Raw genomic sequence first — 20,984 nt, 5'->3', positions numbered from 1 at the left:
TGGTCTGGCTCGTCCTATACCCAGTCAGACGTGCAGAGCTACAGTTTATGTGCTCGATTTTTGCGCCTTTATAGCTCGAATCCACAGCCATGGAGCCCAAAGTAGTTTAGCGAGGGAGGAATTGGCTAAACATCACACAGGAAACGGGCCTAGTAGTTATCACAGCTCACAGCTCTCACACACACACACACACACACACACACACACACACACACACACACACACACACACACACACAACAGAAACACACAACAGAAACACCCCAGCTGGAATTTTGGAGGAATTTACTTTAAAAACAATGGTTGAAGAAGGGAGGAGTGAAAACATCAGATCCAAGAAAAGAAGCAAATAAAAGGAGAGATCGCAAGAGAGCGTAAAAAATTTATAGTGTCTGAGGCCACGTCAACACCAGACAGACAGCACGGTAACGCCAAAGTAAAGGAGGATCTGGTTTGCTCTTGTTTTTGTTTTGTTTTTTAAAAACTGTCAACAAACTTCACACACTGACGCTGGATAACATTTGGCTAAACGTTCGAAAAAAAAAAAAATTGATTTAAAATAAGAAACAGTTCACGTCCTCAGAGGAACAGCTGCTTCTTGGAAAGTTCTTGATGCCGTCTTCCAACTTCCGAGCTCTCATTTAAAGCAGATTAACTCCACAGAATAAAAACAGCATGTCTCTAAAGCTCCCCACCCGAACAAATTCAGGTGAGAATTGCATGCAGTGCCGCAGTCCATTTCAGGGGAAATATGGGAAACAATGCGTTTCTATGTTCTGTTAAATGAGGTTTCATTGACTTTGTGTAAAGAGCTGAAACCAGAACATATTACATTACTCTGCAGAGCAGTTGCAGTCTCATTATGAGTTGGTGTCTCTCCTGTGGGCATCTGGTAAAGGTCTGCTTGCATTTCTTGGATTAGCTTCCTCTCTTCTTCATTGTGCACATCGTCGATGTAGGAGAGATGGTGGCTCACTTCCCTCGAGGTCTGTTCACCGGTGCTAATTTCAAGGACGCAGCTGCAGTTCTCAAGCATTGGCGTTTATGTGTGCAAAATGTTCTTCTTGGCGTTTGAAAGAAAAACACAAAGAAGTAGGAACTGCACAGATCAGAGGTTGATCGACCGGAGCTCACTACGGTCGTCGCTGTTATTAAATGGCAGCTGTTCACCGATGAGAAGAGACATGTAAGCAGACTGTACAAGTGTTCCCAAAACGGCCCACGGTTGTATGCCTATTCATTGTAAACCAGTCTGAAGAGATGCAGTATCAATCAATTTGCATACTTGTATATAATTGCTTGAACAGATGAATTTGGCATCTGCAGTCATGTGGACTAGACTTGTGAGGGTACAAAGACCTTTTCCTGATTACAGATTTCCTTTGATTTCCACATGTCACACAACAAAGCTGCATGTTTGAGATAATTTAGGTCATCCTGACTGATCTAAGACATGGGGAAAAATAACTCTGGTTTGCATTTCGTCGCCTTTACTAAAAACATAACATTTGCATAGAACAGCAATAAGATGGGACAAAATTTATCTTACATATTCTCTGGTTTTCTTTTTGTTGCAGTGATGTATTTTATACAGACTGATTAATGGATGTTGAATGTGCTGCCTACATATAGTATTGCTATTCTGTAAGATATACGACGTATTAAATGTGACAAGTGAAAACTACAAAGCTTTAAATTGCAATGATAGTTTATGTAGATGGTCTAAATTCTTTAATAGAGTACATTGATACAAGAACAATTCAATAAAACTGCCAAAGCTTTTAAACAACACCTAGAGCTAAAAGGGACTGCCTGGTCACTTTTCCAAAACAAAAATGACAACCATAAAACGTGTTGCATTTATGGTGGGGCATTTTAGGTTGTAGTTACTTTGAAGAAAATGTTGGTATAGAGTTCAGGTCGTGGGTATGAAAGGGTACAGGAATGGTTAAATCAGAGAACTTGGTTTTTGCTTTGTTGTTGTTCCTCTCATCATTTCTGAAACTCTCCCTCTAATAAAAACAGAGACATTGAACTTTGCTGTGGGCCCATGGCCCTCGGGCTTCGTACATTTACCGAAGAGGCATAATCATTTCTGCTCTTGCAATTTTTGTTAAAGAGAAAGAAAAATAGCTGGCAAAATTATTGTAAAAGTATTTAAAAATGCAACGTCTCTCTACAAAACCTCTCAAAATTAAACGCCCAATGACAATCAATTCATTTCAGTAGCAAAACTTGCATATATGAGCAGCACTCTCTTCTATATCGATGTGTTACGTGATAATATAATGTTGTGGAAGTGGATACAAATTAGGCCTCTCTATAAGACAGTGGGATCCAAATTGCATAGTGGAGAGCGTATGGTGCTCTGGGCCCTGAGTTTTCTTAAAGCAGCTCAGATACCAGGTTAGCAGGGCAAAAACGGAAAGTAAAAAACATTACAGGTGAAAAGCTAAACTTCTAGTAACATACCGAACAAGATATTCAGGTTTATTTGTTAATTAAAGAGGTCGACTTCTAAGAGCTCAGCATGACATTGAGAGTCATTCTCTGCAAGGACGCAAAGCACTACTTCACACCACACGAGCTAAAGCAAGCAATATTAAATATCTTGAGAGAACCACCAAATTCACTTGTGCTGAACCCAATATACACAGAAAACTGAATTCTACACACTGCAAACATGAATTTTATTTATTTATTTATTTTTTATCTTAGACATCAAAAAGAGCAGCTTTCATTGAGTGGAAGTTTTGAGGTAAGACAGTACTCATTTTCTAATGAAAAACATTTTTTTCCAAGTGTTAAAGGCGAAAAGTCCCAACTGTTTCATACCTGTCAATCTGAAAAGGTCAGCTCTGTCAGAGGGCGACACGCATGCAGACCAGATCCCGCTGCTCGTCTAAAGCTGGTCCTCTGGCTCCACCATGTGACCGCAAAGAAATCACCCACAGCCTGCAAAAGATGTAACGTGCTAAAAGTTTAGCCGAAACTAAACGGAAACGTGTCCATTTTCACACGTACAGCTCATGAAAAAAAGAGAAATTAAAGGTCAGACTCGACGCTTAGCTTAGCATAATAGTATTTAACGTCAAGACAACTGGTGGAGTTGTTGAGTTGATTTTTTTTTTTTTTTTTTTTTTTTTTACCATGAGTATATTTTTCGTCATATTTTACTGACAAAGTTAGTTACTGGGGCGACATACATGGTTTTAAACGCTTGAATAAAAGTTAACATTCAAGTATGTTAGCCTGTTCAAACTACGCCCACGTCACCAGACACCGACAAGTCGTCCTACCTCGCAGGTGTAGCGTTTCAAGATGCTAATTAGACAGCGGCCATTATTCCCCGCTCAACACACGTCATTCAAATGGTTGATGCATCTCCTCGGTGCAGCCACGTTCTCCGCAGTCCTGCTAATGACCTAATTATTTGACACATGAGTGTTGAAACAGAGACACATCTACAACTTGCTCCCACAGCCTGGATTTGAGGATCCCCGGCCTACTCCAAGACCTTACTCCAACTGGGAAGCTGATTTTACTTCAGCTTTTGATAAAAAGCAAAAATAAAACTTCAACCTGATGTGGGGGAGGCACTGGGTCAAAAGAAACAAAATACAGATTTAGGTCCCTCAAAATGTAGATTTGGTGGGGTTAAGTATAAATGCACACATTTTAGATTTTTCAAAACCATGTATTTTTCATTCCACTTAAGAAACTAGGTACACAATTGTGTTTTGTCAAATAAAACCCAATAAAATGTTTTGGAAAATCAGGTTTCTCATCTGTGGAATTATGAACAAGTTCAGTGGGTTTTGAGCATCTACTAAAATGCTTAAAAGACTCAAAATGCAATACTTAAATATGTATGATGAATTGACAAAATAAGCCTTGGAGGAAACAAAATTAGGATGAAAACAGGCAAGACAAGGAGAACAGATATAGAATTTATTCTCAATATCCATTGCAAAGAATAGGAGGTGACACAGCTTGAAACAGATAATACAGAATTTATTTTTCAACCAGAAGTAGGAAAATACATAGATAGGTGTAAAGGAAACAAGCAGAACCTGTAGGCAAAAGAAAAAAAAGAGTATAATAAAAGAATAAAACTAGTCCAAAGAGAATAAAAAGGACGGCTAAAGGATACAACAGAGAGCATTGTTTACCATTCAGTTGCAGGTTTAAACAGTATGTGTTGATTTGAAAACAGCTGCCTTGATTTCTTATCTGGGTTAATGGACATTCTACAACATTGTGCAAGTGTTCATCTCTTTTTTTTTCTCTCTTTTTTTGCTGGTATTTTATGAATGGTAAACAATAGTTGGTCCAGTGCATAAACACAGTGACACAGATCAATATATGTACTCAGCTGACTACAGATAGACAATCCTGATCATTGAACAACTACCACTAAAATTGGCAAGGAGATGAGCAAATATACAAAATGGGTGATAAAAGAGAGAGGAAGTGTTGGGGGAGGAGGAGGAGGGCAGAAAGGGTTCAGGTAGGCAAATTTAAGATGAGCAAAACAGTTTTGAAGGATTAAACGGCTACATTTTAAAGATTAAAACAAAATGGCTGAATGTGAAAGTTTCCGATTATTATTGCCAAGTTTAGCTGATGGAAGGACAAATTAAATGGGATGAGAGAGAAAACGACTTTGCTTTCCTTACAGCCCTACTTTGCATGAAGATGGAGGTTTTTTTATTTTATATATATATATATATATATATATTCTTTTTAAATGAGAGAAATGAAAAGGGTTGATTGGTTTAAGAGTTTCCTCTACAACACAGCTGTACTAGAAGCAGCTTTGGTTTGCACTGTTACAAAAAGATGCAGCCAGCAGACAAAATAAAATAATAATTAAAAAAACCCCACTAAGCTAAATAAGCCTGAACAAATAAAAAGCTTGCAACGTGATGACCCACTTGGTGACAAATCCAGCTCTAATTTGACAGATCTTTAGAAGAAACAAGAGAAGTAACAAAGAAACAGATTGGGGAATCGATACCATCACCAGCTAGTTTAACAGACTGAACCACTGTAAAGCACAAGATCAGAATGAGACGGGACTAGAAGTATTGGGGGGAAAAAAAAATAAAAATCACAGGACCGGTCTAGCGGCACATCATTAGCATTTGCCGTACAAACACGTTTTTTTACTCTTTTGTAATTTTTTTAACACCCGTCAAAAAGTATTTGCTAGTACTGAATTGCAGCCACTAGTGAGACAGCTCTGCTGCCCTAACCTACGGACACCAGCACTCTCCAGCTGGTGCAAAGAGACAGCCAAAGTAAAGCTGAAAAGCTAAAAAAAAAAAGGAAGAAAAAAAAACATCCGCGTGTCAGGTTTTAACTGATAGTTACTTCCTTCTGCGACGCATCTTCGGAAACCTTCGACCTCTCCAATCAACCCATCGAGACAACGTGTCGTGATTTTGACAGAGGATTTGGTTTGTGGTGGAAGGGATTAAGAAAAGTCAAAGAAGGGTAAAAACAATGCGGCAGATCATCGTCGTCATTGTAGAAATCATGATTTACACAAACACCAAAAATTCTGTCTTTTTAGAAAGGAAATAAGAAGTACATCTTTTATTCACACTTTTACAAAAAAAAAAAAGGACAAACAAAAAAAAAAAAAAAAAAAAGAAGCTACCCTTTAAATCTACTACAATACTAATGCCATTCAGGAAAAAAGAAAAAAAAAAAATCAATTTGGACACATTGATTTTCACCAAAGGAAAAAGGGGAAAGAACAAGAGACGGGGACCAAGTTGACACTTCCCATTTTCTTGCTTATTTGACATAAAAAAGTTCTTGTTGGAGTATAATAAGAGCTGCATTCGAATCATTTAAGTGCATTTCAAATAATAATCTCACATTTAACCGATTTCAACTTGTTTTTGAGATGGAACAAATTTGATTAACAGAAACTTGACAGGCTGGCCGTTTTGACAGAAACAGCAGGAATAAAAAGAACAAATGCGCTCTTCCACCCTTTCCAATGCAAAGGCAAGAGGCAGGGGTGGTCCACAAATGGCACTATAGCTGCAATGACAATTGTAGAAAATCTATACAAAAAAAAAAAAAAGTGGGGCAAGGGAGGTTAAAAACAAAATTGAGAAGAGTAGCAGAAAAAGTCTGAGGTTGGATGGTTTATGGTGGGGGTGATGGATAAAAGCTCAGGGCTATTTGTGGCCAGGAAGGAAGCTAGGAGGGATTAGGTAATCTGGGGGCAAAAAACCCCAAAAACAAAACAAAAAAAAACGTTCCAAGTGAATTTATAAATTCATGTTCCGTATAGTGGAGGAGAGGGGGTGGAGAAAGCATACCTGATTACTAGAGAGCTCAATGAATAGGAAGGATATACACATCATCATTACATTGTCACATCTCATAAAAAAAATGAAATAAACATTAACAAAAAGAAAAAAAAAAAAAGAAAAAAAAGGACATAAAATCTTCACAAATGTCTCAACAGTATTTAAAAATAAAAGGAGAGGAGGCTGCTCGGGCGTTCGCCGCATGTAAATAGTGCAAGACAACATCAACTGCTACAGTGAGTTCGGGGCGTACGCGCGGGACTTCTCCGTGTTGTGTCGTTTACACTTCGCTTTGGAGCCAGATGAACAGATGCGAATCGGTGCTGCGTGTCGTTTCGTCCAAACCGTCGGCAGCAGCCTGGATCGTTGGCTTTGTTAATGGGCAGAAAGCAACAGGTAAAAAAAAAAAAAAAAAAAAATCGACTGTCTATTTACATCAAAGCAAATCAGCCAAAACAATACTGATGCGTTACAGTTAATCTCTCGGGAGTGCAAAGAAGTGACGGCGAACGCGGCGAGCAGCCTCCTCTTACGTCTTTTGTACAAGCTGGTAATATTAATTCATCTCAACATTAACTGGATAAAAATTTAGCCATAGTTTACAATACAATCTTTTTTTTTTCTTCTTCTTAATCTGACCATAATTTACTCTTCGTACAAAAAAATGCCAGAAAACAGGTCTTTTTGTGGTTCATATACAATCATGTAAAGACTGAGTCTAAGGTTTCTATTCTGTACAAACACTTGTGAAAAATCACTGCTTCTATGTGTGAACGAATGGCTGGGGGTGACGGGGGTGGGGGGAGGAGTCACTACTGGCCTTGGAGACAGTGCTACACATCTGCCTGAAAATTACCTGCATGTGTGTGTGTGTGTGTGTGTGTGTGTGTTGTTGCATGAGTGAAGTTGGAGGTCATCTCCTGATAGAGAGGAATGCTGGTTTTACTCGTCAGCCATTTTTTCGCTCTCTGGCAAAACGCGAATGACGTCAATGAAAAGGTCTGTGAAAGCCCCCCTACCTCCCATCGCTTCGCCGGTCGGCCTAGGTCCCTCGCTCCTTACTCTAAAAAAGGTGATTCTTGGGCCACATGAGCTCCTAAGCACATGACTAGCATAACAACTATACAAGCCGGGGTGAAACTGTCTGCAAACAGGATGGTAGCTGCTCTCAGTTTCTCACTTTTTCCTTTTTCTCCGAACTGCCGATGTCACGTAATTCTGCTTCTTATGCACCAGGACCAGGGGGTCAGAGGTGTGGACTATCTTGTAGCACCGCAGGAGGCCGTGACCACACAAAAAAGGCCTGAGCACCACAGAATGACAGCAGGAAAGATCCCCTCGGATCAGCTGCGGCGCATCCGCTTGCTGGGATGCTTAGCTAGAGATGAAAAGTTGCTTCCACCCGAAGCCCAAGTGTGCGCATCTTGGAGAGGCCGAGAATCTACGCCGGCTGAGTACAGATGGCTAGCGAGCACGAGCCAAACATGGAGGGACTGAGACTGACAAGTCTGCTGTCTTTGCTCTGCAGCTTTTCAGCTAAATGTCACCCACTCAGCCGCTTTTTAAGGTTCCCCATTAAAACCACACAGAGCCTCATGTGATGAATCTGAATGAGCTACCATCCCCCTCTAGCTTGAAAGACAGAAGAAAAATAAAAATAAAATGTATGCAGGGGTGTGGTGGGGGGTTGTGAACCGGATGAGAAGAGGAAGTCCAAAACACGTGATACATAAACAGGACTGAACCAAGCAGTTAAAAAAGGGCGTAAAAAGAAGGGGGGGGAAAAAAACAAAAACAAAAAAAAAAAAAAACAAAGAAAAAAAGAAAAATATAGAATATCTATAACATTTTATACGAAATCCCTGTCAGCCAGACCTCACTGTACGAATATTTTACAGGTTGTGTTGTTTTTCGGTCTTCCTCCTCCAGAGGCGGCGGAGGTAAGAGCTGGTAGAGGGGGAAGCTGTGGTCGCAGCTCCCCCTGGTGGCATGGCAGGGTCTCACTACCTGCGTGCGGGCAGGTGCAGCCCGTTGACCTGGGAGGGCACATTGGGCAGGAGCAACTCCAGCTGAGCATAGAGGGAGAAGTGGTCAGAGGGGATGTGGGGGTGTGGGCAGCCGCTGACATTGTTCTCTACGAGCCAGTGAGGGTCCAGGGGGCCCAAGATGCCCAACACGTTCAGATGAGGCTTGGAGTAGAAAATATAGTCGATGACACCCTGTGAGACAGAAGGATTACAGTGAGGAAACAAAATGATTTGTGCTGCTCAAGAGTTATATACATAAACTCACCGTCGCTGGCATCAACATCAATTTGTTTTACTTTTTTTGTCAGGAATTTCAAGCATTTTCTTTGCATGTAAAGTGGAACGCAACTCTAATGAGTTTTAAAAACCAGAATGTACACCAGATTTCCGCTAACCCAAACAGGTTTGAAATTATACACACAGCCTGAAATACAGACAAAAAAACCGTCATTTCTCAGCAAGATACAAAGAAACGATTTTGTAGCTGCCCCTGGCATAATTGCCGAATGGCGAAAATGGTACCCGATTCTTGGTTTTAAAGAAAAAGATTAAAGATTAAAGACAAGGGTACAAATTTGTGTTTTATTTATCCAATTACCTTAAAGTCGAAGGTGTAATTGGTGTAAGGCATTAGGCCGTTCTCATAAGCACTCTTGAGCTTGAAGCCGTGGGTGATCCTGCCATTAGAAGTGCTGTTCTTGCCGTTGCAGTTGAATTTGGTCAGGCTATCGCTGTAGCGAAGCTCCTTGAAGTCCTTGTGGGTGCAGTCCACTCCGCCTGAACTCAGGTACTCGACTACACCTGAGGAAAAGAACGTGACACATGAACCGACACGTTTCCTACTGTGCTGGTCTGTTATTTAAAAAAAATAAAAATCCTTTTTTTCTTTTTTAAATCCAGGATTTTGGGCTGTTTGTTGTCTGTGTTTCCAATGACACACAAACTTTTATGTTCATGTAAATGATCTCTACCGACTCCTTGGCTACTGCCGTCGTTTCCACCTGTGCATGTCCTGGATGGAGGGGGAAATCGGCCCTGGCGATCCGCTCTGCTTGTTCTTTTTATGTTGAAAAGAGGAGGTTCACTACAAGCAGTTGGAGTTGGCTGCACTCTGTTTATCTGCATTTCTAACCTAATCTGCCTTAATCCTGGTTTATGCAGTGCAAATAGAGCAACTGTCCCCAGAAGCAAGCTTTATTTTGAAAAGTTTACTACAGTTAAAAGAAAACATAGCTTACCTCTTCCAGAAATGCAATACCAAATATATCTTTTTTACAAGTTTCATGGTGTAATAATCTTGAGTATCAATTGTTTTGTTTAAAACAGAAAACAACAATGAATTGAATGGAATTATACAAGTTTTTAAGTCCAGCAAATGTTTCCTTTTAGTTATTCTGCTTGGTCTAACCAGACGTCTAGTCTGACTTCTTGCACTGGGGCCTTTTTTATCTTAGCAGCACCAGAACAAACGCCAGATGCAACCAAATCTTCAACCGCATCAAATTTAACTTCACAGTTTTTTTTTTTATTACTGTCCATAAAGGTAACATTGATTCGTAAATGATTTATTATCTAGTAAACATAAAGATATTGTTTTGAATCAGAACTGCACAAGACTGGATATCATCAAGATAAAATAAATCAAAATTATATGAAGAAATGGAAGAAAATCTAAATGAGTCCAAATGTTTCAACACGAACATACCAAGCGAACATCTCGCTACGGTCAAGCCATTTTTAGATGAAAGAATTATGTCAGACTTGGGGAACTTGGTAAAGAGAAGTTCTGCAACGTTAAACTTGATCATCATTCCTCCCTCTGGTGAGGTTCGCTGCTGCCTGCAGCTTAAAGGGGAAAACACAGGGAAGGCGATGCATGTAACGCGTTTTACAGACACTTTGTGCTTTTTCAGCGTTTTCATCCAAAACCGTGTTTATGACCGGTTCATTAACATGCACTTTGATAAATTTGTGAATGCACGCGTGGGGTTTTAAGTGCATTTGACTCACGGGTGGCACTCGCACCCATGAGAAGGTGCAAGCGCCAGAACACATTTTGAGTGAGCGAGCGTAGAATTTATAAGCAAGCGCCACAAATGATCGCTTGTTGAAATATGGACGTGCGCTCACATCAATCTCGCTGCACGCGCTCTGAATGGTGGCACAAATGCAAAGCCATAATTAGCAGCGCAATATGGCGACACTAGAAAGAAAAGGCAGTACTTGAATGGAAGCTGTGGGATCAATTAAAAACACCCACATCCCCATAATTATAACAGTCATATAAAACTGTTGCTCTGGCTTACTTACCAGAGTCAGGTAAGGAGTTGAGGTCGGCACACAGCACCAGTGGAATGGCATTGGTCTCACCAGAGGTGGACAGCTTGAAGCTGCGTGTTGCCTTGTCCACGATATTCTTCACCTCCGACAGGAACATCATGGTCTGGACCAGCTTGACATCCGAGTACTCGGGATCCCAGTGCATGTGGGCGTTTGCCACCAGCAGGAGCTGCTTGTCCAGGCCGTGGAGTGACTTACCAGCTAAAAAGATCAATCGCGAGCATATTCACAACATGTTCTTATGACAGAAAACACATTTATGCATCACAGGCCTCCTTAAACTACAACAGTTTTGAGTTACAGACAAAAGCCGCGCAAGGATCAATAGTAAAAGCAAAGCTAAGACATAGGAGGTCAAAATATGCAAGAACTCAAATAAAGATGAGGGAAAAGGAAAAAAAAAAAAAAAGAAAAAACTACTCACAAGACATTTCCATCATCTCTTTGCGGACTTCAAGCAGCACAGCTACTCCGATGTTGTCCTTGGTCATCACCCTGTTCAGCATCGCCTCTGAGCCTTCGGAGTTAGCCATGGCCAGCTGGTTGAACTCCACTGTGTGCTTCTGCACAGCGCTGAATCTAGAGTGAAAGGAAGAAATACAAACATTTTGAAGGCAATTGGAAGAATAAATGGTTTTTAAAACCAAGTATATCTTTTATGGTATGTTGTAAAAGGATGAAATCCAGGTCACTGACAAAGAAAGAATATTCAAATTTAAACTATGCTTTAAATGATGGGAGTTCAAAAATTATTCAAGAGGGTTTTGTTTTTTTTTTCACGCAAATACTTTTGAACATGTTTTGAAAGGAGAAAAGCTCTTTGTTGGCTCTCAATGCATTAATTACTTCTTAACGAACAAGATTTTTTTTTTTAAAACGTCTCAACAAAATAAGATATAGAGGTCTGTGTGCTCTCCAAGCTCGGGTATGGACAGCAGCAGCAGAGTCCAGAAAAATCTACAGAAACGGCTGCTGATGAGCCAGAAAAAACAAAACAAAACAAAAATAAAAAAAACATTTATTGATGCTTTTTTTTTTTTTTAAGCTGCTGAATGCTAACATGTTTGTTTAACACCAGAGTTTGGTAGAGAACCCAAAAATTGTATTGAAGTATGAGTGGCACAGCTTTTTGAAACTCAAGTAAAAGTACAAAGTTTCTACTCAAGAAATTACTCAAGAGGGAAAAAAACAGGGTAAAGAATTTCCACTGAGAGCGTTTACTGTATTTCACCTTCACATATCCGAGATACAAACGAACATCAAAACAGCAGCGCTGGTGTTCAAACAAAAAGAAAAAAAACTTTAATCAAGCAGAGATATTTCACATAATGTTACTCAAGTAAAAGTAAAAAGTATTGTGTAGTAAAACTACTCTTACAATTATTTTGTTTCCTCAAAAACTTGCTCAAGTAAATGTAAAGTAATGCAATTACCCACCCCTGCAGCCCATATGGATGCAGTTAATATGTCGACTTTATGCAGAAGCTCAAATTATATTCACTTCATCTTGCTTAAAAAAAATGACATTTAATAATTGTGAACTCACTGTGAATGCCTAAATTAATTAACTTTTAACGAGACAAATGCCTAATTAATACCTCTTAAGTTTTTAGAGCCTTTTAAAGCTTTTAGTCTTTTTAATGCCATTACATTTTAACTTAAAGTTTAATAGAAATATTGTCTCCTCTGGAGCTGTATTGTGACTGAACCTGGACTTGTTTCTGTTCATTTCTTCTTTGCTTTCATCATATTTACATTTGGAATTTTTATGTTGTTTTATTCATTAGCAGAAATAAAATTAGCTTAATTAGACTCGTTCTCGTTTTCCCAGATGTGGCACCGCACATGCATGTTCATTCATAACTTGAAAACCTGTTGACATTTCATTCGAAATGGTGTCAGAATGCCAAAACTAAAGGTATAAAAAAAAAATTAATCCAAGCTGAAAAGAAAAATGCTGATTATTTTCTTCTCAAAAGAAAGAAATCTATTGTCTTATAGATTTCTTTAAATATTCTGACAGCCCAAGTTCTGATTCAAAAATAAAACGGCCGCCAACAAACAGACTTTTTTTCCCCCCCAATCTATATTTCCAGCACTCTACAGGAATAATGTTGGCACTACTTACTTTTCTGTTTTGAAGAAGATTGCACATCCGTCCACATGTTTACGATCCGACTCGGACATCGTTCTAGCTCGTGACTTTGGACTGAAGAACCCGTCGTATCCCTGCTCTTTCAACTCTGGTAAGAAGAAATTGAAGTACTGCTCCGTTTCCACTTCCTGCGAATTAACAAGATAAAATAAATTGCTAATGGGACGGTGCGCATTTCTGAAACCCCAAACAAATCCATCCGTTTATTAAATGTTAGCTACAGGCATGTTTTACGGAGCTATTACTATAAATTGAAACATGTTCAAAAATTATTCAACAGCTGTAAACGATATCTTTGTAGTGGAATTACATTATTTAAGGCAGAAAATGTATCTAGCTCTAGAAAAGTGTTATGATGGCACTGGAGCAGAGACCCCAGTATCTGGGGAAAAATAATTAAGGCATATCCTCCATTTAACAATTGTTCAGATTTACTTGGGGACAACAATGTTTGAATTTGACAATTTTGTTTTGCTATTTGGGAAAAAAAAAAACCTGGATTGTGTTGTAGAAATTGTGCATAAATGTGAATAACTTTGTAATCCCTTTGTCTATCCAGTGTATTCCAAGTTTGAGCTCCTATATAAAGGAACAGCTAGGCGATTTCTCCCTCTCTTTGTGGTTGATAATTATAATCTCAAATGGATCTCATGTAAGTTTAAACACCTGAGTTCGTGTGTTTTATAGTTCTTAGAAAAAGGAACCACAACCTGACTATGACATGACTATGTTAGTTTGTGAATCATTAGCAGCAGAAAGATCGTAGGATTGTCCGGAGGTCAAATTCTATGCATTGTAGTTCTAAGCTCTCACTCTGACCTCACTTTGATTTCTCCTTTTTCCTTCGGCTTCATGAAAAAAAACTTGTGATACGGGGAAGAATTTGTTACTTGTCTTCATGATTACGCTGTTGCAATGCGCTAGGATTTAGTTAGCATTAACATAAATGAAATGCATACAAACCATATTTAGTTATGACACAAGTTAAAACTTTTGATTGCCCATTAAACACATCATCTCAAACTGACGCAGAAGACGGTGTTTAAACGAAGGTGGGGGAATTTCACCGCCCAAAGAGCACAAACTGCTAAATCTCACTAAACTACACAAGTTTAGTGTGTAAACTAAAGCTTTCTTTTTCTTATCCTCACTGCGGGCAGAACAAACAGCAGTCAGCGTTGGCCAAAAGGCAGCTGTTGTGTTTAGCAGAGTTGTGCAAAAAAAATAAATAAGTAAAACACTGAGATATATATATATATATATATATATATATATAACAATCTTGATTTTGTTGAAAAGATGATGTGAAAGACTAAAGAGGTCACAGAAGATCATTATCAGCTGCTAATGACGTTTCTAAAAGTTACCGATTTGATAGATTCAGTTCACACAACGTTTTTGTTCATTTCCTGGCAGATGAATGTACAAAGTAATACGTGCTGTGTGTTTATTTCAGAAATTGCATGTTTATGAACTATTACAATTAGATTTTTCTATGACTGTACACATTAAACCTTCAAAATTAACAGGGTTTGATTTTTAATTCCCCCCCCCCATCCCCCCCATCTCCCCCATCTTTGACAAGTTCTGTAGCAACAATTCATCTGCCCAGGTCACTGATGACGCTCGACTGCCTAAGGCGGTGGTTGGGTGGAGTCCGTCCCAGCAGACACTGAGAGCAAGAGAAGCGGTGCATAAAGGTCCAATGCATGAGTCCCACGGGTAAGTTTATATACTTCTCACATACATGCGCAGATATTTACAATAAGCAAATGTTGCATGCAAATGTTTGGACCAGGAAATTGGCTAAAATCTGCACAGAAAGGTCAGAGCCAACCAGCAAACCTGAATGCAGCTTTTTCAATAGTATTAAACCCCAGTCGACATTGGCAGATGGAGACGGAAAACTACACGCAGCATTTACATATCCCAATCAAGTGGCTGCTTATGGAACGTAATTAAGTTATAATTACAACAATTCAAAACTGTCTGGGTACAGAAGAAGAAGAAGAAGCTCTTTAAAAGCCCCAAAGAAACGGAGAAATTTACAGGAGAAGGAACCGTCGCCTAACCGAGTGGTCAGGAGTAAAAAATATTTATCCCATGAAAAAAGCCATCAGAAATCACAAAAAAATACGTTTTAGTAAAGTGTCTCAAATTGAATGCAAATAGCTTAAATTTTTATGCTGATATTATGTGAAGACTCATCACTTAACACAATTATTAAACATGAAATTGCAGAATATAATTCAAGAGCACTTTGAAAAATGTTTAATAGTTTTTGGTTAAAAACCTTTACAGTTTTGTAATCAATAAAAAAATAATAAAAAAAAACAAACTAATAAGATGTGTCCACAACAAAAATATGCACTTTGCAAACAAATAAGTTTCAACCAGTGGGTGAAAGGGCATCTACTGCTATAACTACCTTTAGTTACAATAAGTAAAATGTTTACTTTCATTAGATTCCTCAACTCTGTTAGAACTCATTACCAACAACAAAGCCACTGCATGAACATCACACCATGTGCTGGAAATTAGTGGGACACATAAGTGGCACTCTAATACCAACGTCACGCTAGTAGCTGGACGGATCGCCTTTGCTTTCAAAACTGCCTCAACCCTTCATGGCATGAATTCAACAATGTGTCGGAAATATTCCTCACATATTGTGCTCTGTACTGACATGACAGAATTACAGATCCTGCAGATTTGTCGGCTGAATATTCATAAAACTAATTTCCCGTCCCACCGCAAATTAATTTAACGTTCAGCATCCATAAATTAAACAGAGAACCGCTTGCAGGGGTGTGCCTAATAAAGTGTCAGGGTGAGTGTGGAGTGATTTACTGGAAAAGCTTATTTTTAAGCAGACAGTTTGAACGTTAAAAAGAAAGGAAAAAGGTTTTGGATACATTCATTTTTGAGTTATTCCAGTCAGGTCATAAAGCAACACAGCTTTCTAAATAATTGAGTGAAAATCTTTTCTCTCATTCTAACAATGATTCATCTATTCATTCCCTACTGTCTAGTTCCATTAAATCCAGAGGGTAAAAGAGGTTCAGTTAAGTAATGTTTATTTTATAAAAGTGAGGTACAGTCTAACCTGACCTGTATGTGATGTTTTGCTGGGTTTTTTTTCTTTTTGAGCAACAACTCTTACGTAAGGCACCACATCATGGGGAGTGATACTTAGTGTAATCATGTGATGTAGCGCCAAAATGGTCTCTTTTCACAAAAAAGGTGTTTTTAAAAACTTTTTGGTATTAATTTAATGAACAAAACAACTTTTTGAACGTTAAGCATCCTTTATTCTTTCTTACCTGCAAACTGATGATGTCTGCGTTGCAGCCGAGGATTTCCTGCATGATAGATTTCTTCCTGTACTCCCAGTTCAGAGCCCAGGAGGGGCAGTAGCCGTATAGCTGTCGTGTGGCATACTTATCGCACAGCACATTGTAACACATAACTGAGAACAGTGCTACGAAAGGGAAACAGACACCAAAAGAAATGCACTTAGTTGAACAGAAATGAGCCAAGTCTTCATATGTTGCTGATTTATACAGAAAAGAAGAAACCCTCTGTAGCTTTAAACTGTGTCATAAAACAGAGTTGCTACAGAAAATATTAAACATTAGTATGATAATATCTTATACTAATTTGACAAGTTGACTTTCACTTTGAAATGTATACATCAGCCTTATTTTTGTGATACATTTTCAAGAGCAACAAACTATCAAGGTCCCACAGATGAAAATAAACCGGATCTTGCTTCAACATGTATAAAATGTAAGAAAGGGGGTAAAAAAAACAACAAAAAAAAACATGTCTAACATTTGTTTAAAGTTACGTTGTGTGTACATCAGCCTTACTTGCTGGACGTGTTCGGTCTGGTTCCTGGAGCGAGATCCATGACCTGGCTGGTGGCTGCTCTGTTGGTACTGTTCAAAAGAGGGAAACACAGGTCAATAATAATAATAATAATAATAATAAAAAGTGTTTAAAATTTGTTTTTGAGTGCAGAAATTTGACATATTTTTTATGCACATAATATCACAAAAGAAAACCAAAAACAAACTTCTGGCTCCAGTCTCGGGTTAGCAAAGGATGCTAAATACTCACTGCGCTTAATAGCCCCTGCCAGATTGTCTAACAAGTAGCTGAGCAGTCTCCGTGTGCCATCAGGTTCCTGATAGAGGCTCATAATTTCTTGTGCAAGTGGGTTTCCTGGAACGGAAAAGATAATCGGCCTGTATCAAGTACCCAAAAGAAAGAAAAAAAAAAAAAAAAACAGGATTTAAGGCTTTAAAAAAATAAAAATAACTTGTGCAAGCCACTTACCTTTTAACCCCAGTGTCTGTAACTGAAACAGTTTTCCCAATTCAAACGGGAGAACTCGCAACTGGTTGTTATTTAAAAGCAATTCCCTGCAGAGGACAAATAAGGATTAGATTAAAAAAAATAAAACATTATTATTATTATCTTGGAGACTGTTTACCACATTCCCTGTGGTAAGATTTGGACCAAAACCTTCACACTCCTCAGCGTTTATGTAATTAAATAAACAGAGTCCAAATGCACAAGCAACTTGTGGTGGCTGCCCTCTTTATCTCTGCACTAATTGCATTATGTAACCTGGCATCACCGACCTGAGAGACACCATGTTGCCGAGCTCTGCCGGCAGGCTCCTGATCTTGTTGGATGAGAGATCCAGGTACACCAGGTTGTGTAGTTTGGCAATGTCTGGCGGGATGCGTGACAGAGAGTTGTCACTGAGGTGCAGGGCAGTGAGGTGGGTGAGAGACCACAGGGCTGTGCTGAGACTCCTTACTCGTCCTGGAGAAAAAAACGCAAAGGACAAAAATGTAAATGCATTTACTGTCTTGAACAATTATACATTTTTCAACTACAGCTAAAAATGACAAAAAAAAAAAAAAAAAAAAAAAAAGGGGGGGGCGAACTTAAACAACTTCATAATTTAAGATTACTATCAACTTAAATTATGGTGGTATTATCTGCACAAGGAGGGGTTGCAAGGTAAACCTAAAGCCAGATGCTGGACTTTGAAACATCAAATCAGAAGGACAATGCCACATTTGGAGAAATGTCTTTGCTCCCCGGTCTTTAAAAACAGACGGATATGCAGTGAAGCTCACTTTTCTGTTTACATACAAACTCAGATTCACACAGAAAAATTGGTTATGAAACACATTTTTGTAGCGTAACTACCATTATAAATATTTACCATGACAACCCTCCTCCCCCAAATTAAAAAAATAAAAAATCTACTGAGCAATGTCTTGGCAAGAGTTTTCATCGATATGGAGTTTTGTGTCAGATAAACAATCGGAGCAGATGGCACTCGATACCTCTACAAAAGACACAGGCAGACACTGAAATTTAAACATTTTTCTCATTCCACCAACTGACAATATGCCACATAATCATTTTTACGATAATAATGCAGCATCAATCATGTAACCAGCAAACAGCCCAGATCTCAATCTACTTTAGACCTTCTGGTGAAAATCGAAGGTAAAGAGGATTACAAGACTCCATCTGAGGAACATGACCGATGGAAAATCATTTCATTAGTGAATTTCAAGGACCTGACTTTTTTCCCCCTAAAGATCAAATCATCACGTTATTTACCTTCTTGATTTAAAAAAAATTCTATATATATATTTTTTGCTAACTATTAAAAGAGTTTTCTTTTACAACAAAGTAAAACTCACTGAACAGCATCCAGCAGCAGCAATTCTGTATTATTTTCATAATGTAAAATAAGCAATAAAATCGTAACATTTTATGTTGACATATTAAAAAACTGGAATACTTTTTAGTATGACAAAAAATTAGGGTTTATTTATACATGTTCTACTGATTACAAAACGTATGTAAGTAACATCAGTGAGTACATAGCTGGCTTTTGCCCTCTAATGCATTTATTGAGGATTATGGTACCAACTGTGACTTCTACTGAAAAACCTTTTATTGGCTAATTTGGTTTGAAGTTTTGAGATTTCATGATGATAACAAAAAAAAAAAAAAAAAAAAGTATTTCTCTTCATGTTTTTTTTTTTTTAAGTTTCGGTTTGAAAGAATTGTGTTCAAATTTACGTAAATGGAATGGAACGTATTAAAGCAACTTGCATGTGTGCCAGGTAATGTTTTCAGTTACCTTAACATGAAACAATAAAACCGATTCAAGATATTAGTTCATTAATTTGATGGTATTGGACAGATGTTTAATACCATCCATAAATGGACATAACTTAGACAATGTTAGGATTAATTATATTGTTTACATTGAATACACACTGAATACCTTTTTGTATATTGCAGAATATTCCGTTGCTTTTAATAAAAGTAAGAAAATATTGTGCAGTAACAAATATGACCAAATATAATAGGGCTATTACATTTCAGTTCACCTTAGATCCTCTAATGTAAATTAAGGGACATAAACAATCAAATTTTTTACTTTTCATATTGTGTGGCTATCAAAATTTTTCATCACACATTCCTGAAATTATTTGGGGTATTTAAATCTTCTTATAGTCATAATTCTTTGTTTTGACATAAGTGTTGAAAATATAGCCAAGAAATCAACTGACAAAAAAATCAATTTGCTAATGATATGAGCAATACATTTAACTGAGAAACAATTAAAACCCTCAGTCTTAAAGGTTGCAGACAGAATAAAGGTTTTCCGGTAGGAAGCACAAAACAATCACGGCAAGATTATCTGCATTTCCTATACAGAAGACACTTACCACTAATTTCCAGCTCAGCCCAGTATGACTTCTTCCCATTTGCTGCCTCCTCGCTGGACATAATTGTGTACATCCGCCTGGGATCCGGCGGGTCATATTTTTCCTTGGGCATTCCTATAACACTATAGAAATCGTGTGTAATAAAGCTGTCAGTGGTAAATATAAAAAGTCCGTCAATATGCAATAAATTGCAAGACATAGCCTATGGTTTTGGCCTGAAACCATAGTTCAGTAACCCTATCTACAGGATGATGTGGCTGTCAATTTTATTATTCAACAAATCTGCAGACAAATGTCAACACTTATTAAAACCGTTCAAAAAATGTTATCAAGATCTTGATCTTAACTGTGCATCAGAAGCAGTATTTACTAAGTGAAACGTGCCACAGATTGCTATAAAGACTGATTTCTTTGTTGTTACATAAGTTAAAAACGGAACACCTAGAGAATACATTATAGAATCTTCCCGCCAGATTTAGAAAAACGGCAATTTTACAACCAAACAAGGTTTTGTTCTGGATAAAATAAGAAACTGGACAGCTTTAAAGCCAAGATAAACAACGCTGCTGTCACCGATTGTTCTCCTCGGTGACGCTAACTGATTAGCCTAGCTTAACCTAAATTGGCAGCTATCGGACTACATAACAAAGCCAGATCCCCAACTACCTCGCAGACTAACAATCTGGTGAAAAGGCCAACTTAAATTAGTATTAAACCTTGGTTCCCATAGTCCGAAGCCCTTTCGAAAAACGTCAAAAACAACATGTTGGACAAATTTGAAAATATAGTGTGCACTTGTTTACATAATGGCACAGCACTGAATTGCGCATAAACACAAGGCCACGAATACACACAAACCACCACTTTCGCCTACTATTTTTTCAAAAACAATAATAATTGCTACTAAATGAAAAAAAACAAGCACCTGCGCTCTTAAAACAGGCCCGAAACGATTAACTTGAAAGCAACTGCGAGCTATTTAGCTTAGCCTGGCTAGCCTACAAGCTAAAAGCTAACATCTCAATTATTTGAAGCTGACCGAGTTCCTACTGAAATACTTTGCTACACGAAAGGAGAGCTGTGTACATTAAAGACAAAGATGTTTCATGCGATGAGAAAGAACACGTTTACATCAATACAATGGTATAACACAGAGGGTTTCATTTTACCTGCAAGAGCATACCAAATCGCGAGGACGACTGCGTGTTCTCTTTTGTTTTCTAGCTACTTCTTCCCCGTTTCCGCTGCTGTATCATGGCGACTGTAAGGATTTTTTTTTCTCTCGCTCGATAACAGCGCTGCATCCTATTGGCTGCCGTCGAGAAGGTCCAACCAGCTGTTGAACCACAATAAAT

The 20,984-nt window shown here is 38.3% G+C and overlaps 1 protein-coding gene across 1 annotated transcript; it reads right to left on the bottom strand.

Annotated features, from left to right (window-relative positions):
• Positions 1-3,936: 3,936 nt before the first annotated feature.
• On the bottom strand, positions 3,937-20,971 carry LOC106920869 (CCR4-NOT transcription complex subunit 6). Its single transcript, XM_014992166.2, has 12 exons — positions 20,799-20,971; positions 19,630-19,751; positions 17,503-17,689; positions 17,195-17,280; positions 16,976-17,080; positions 16,726-16,794; positions 16,177-16,334; positions 12,827-12,981; positions 11,123-11,277; positions 10,669-10,899; positions 8,957-9,159; positions 3,937-8,550 (listed from the first exon to the last, which is right to left on the bottom strand). The coding sequence occupies exons 2-12, from the start codon at positions 19,739-19,741 to the stop codon at positions 8,335-8,337; spliced, it is 1,677 nt and encodes a 558-aa protein (XP_014847652.1). The 5' UTR covers positions 19,742-19,751; positions 20,799-20,971; the 3' UTR covers positions 3,937-8,334.
• Positions 20,972-20,984: the final 13 nt, after the last annotated feature.

Source organism: Poecilia mexicana, unplaced genomic scaffold (assembly GCF_051168715.1).
Source record: "Poecilia mexicana isolate PSO_F unplaced genomic scaffold, ASM5116871v1 scaffold_10, whole genome shotgun sequence".
Lineage (NCBI taxonomy): Eukaryota > Metazoa > Chordata > Actinopteri > Cyprinodontiformes > Poeciliidae > Poecilia > Poecilia mexicana.
The sequence above is the reverse complement of the archived record's forward strand: the minus strand, read 5'-3'. Positions and strand labels throughout refer to the sequence as shown.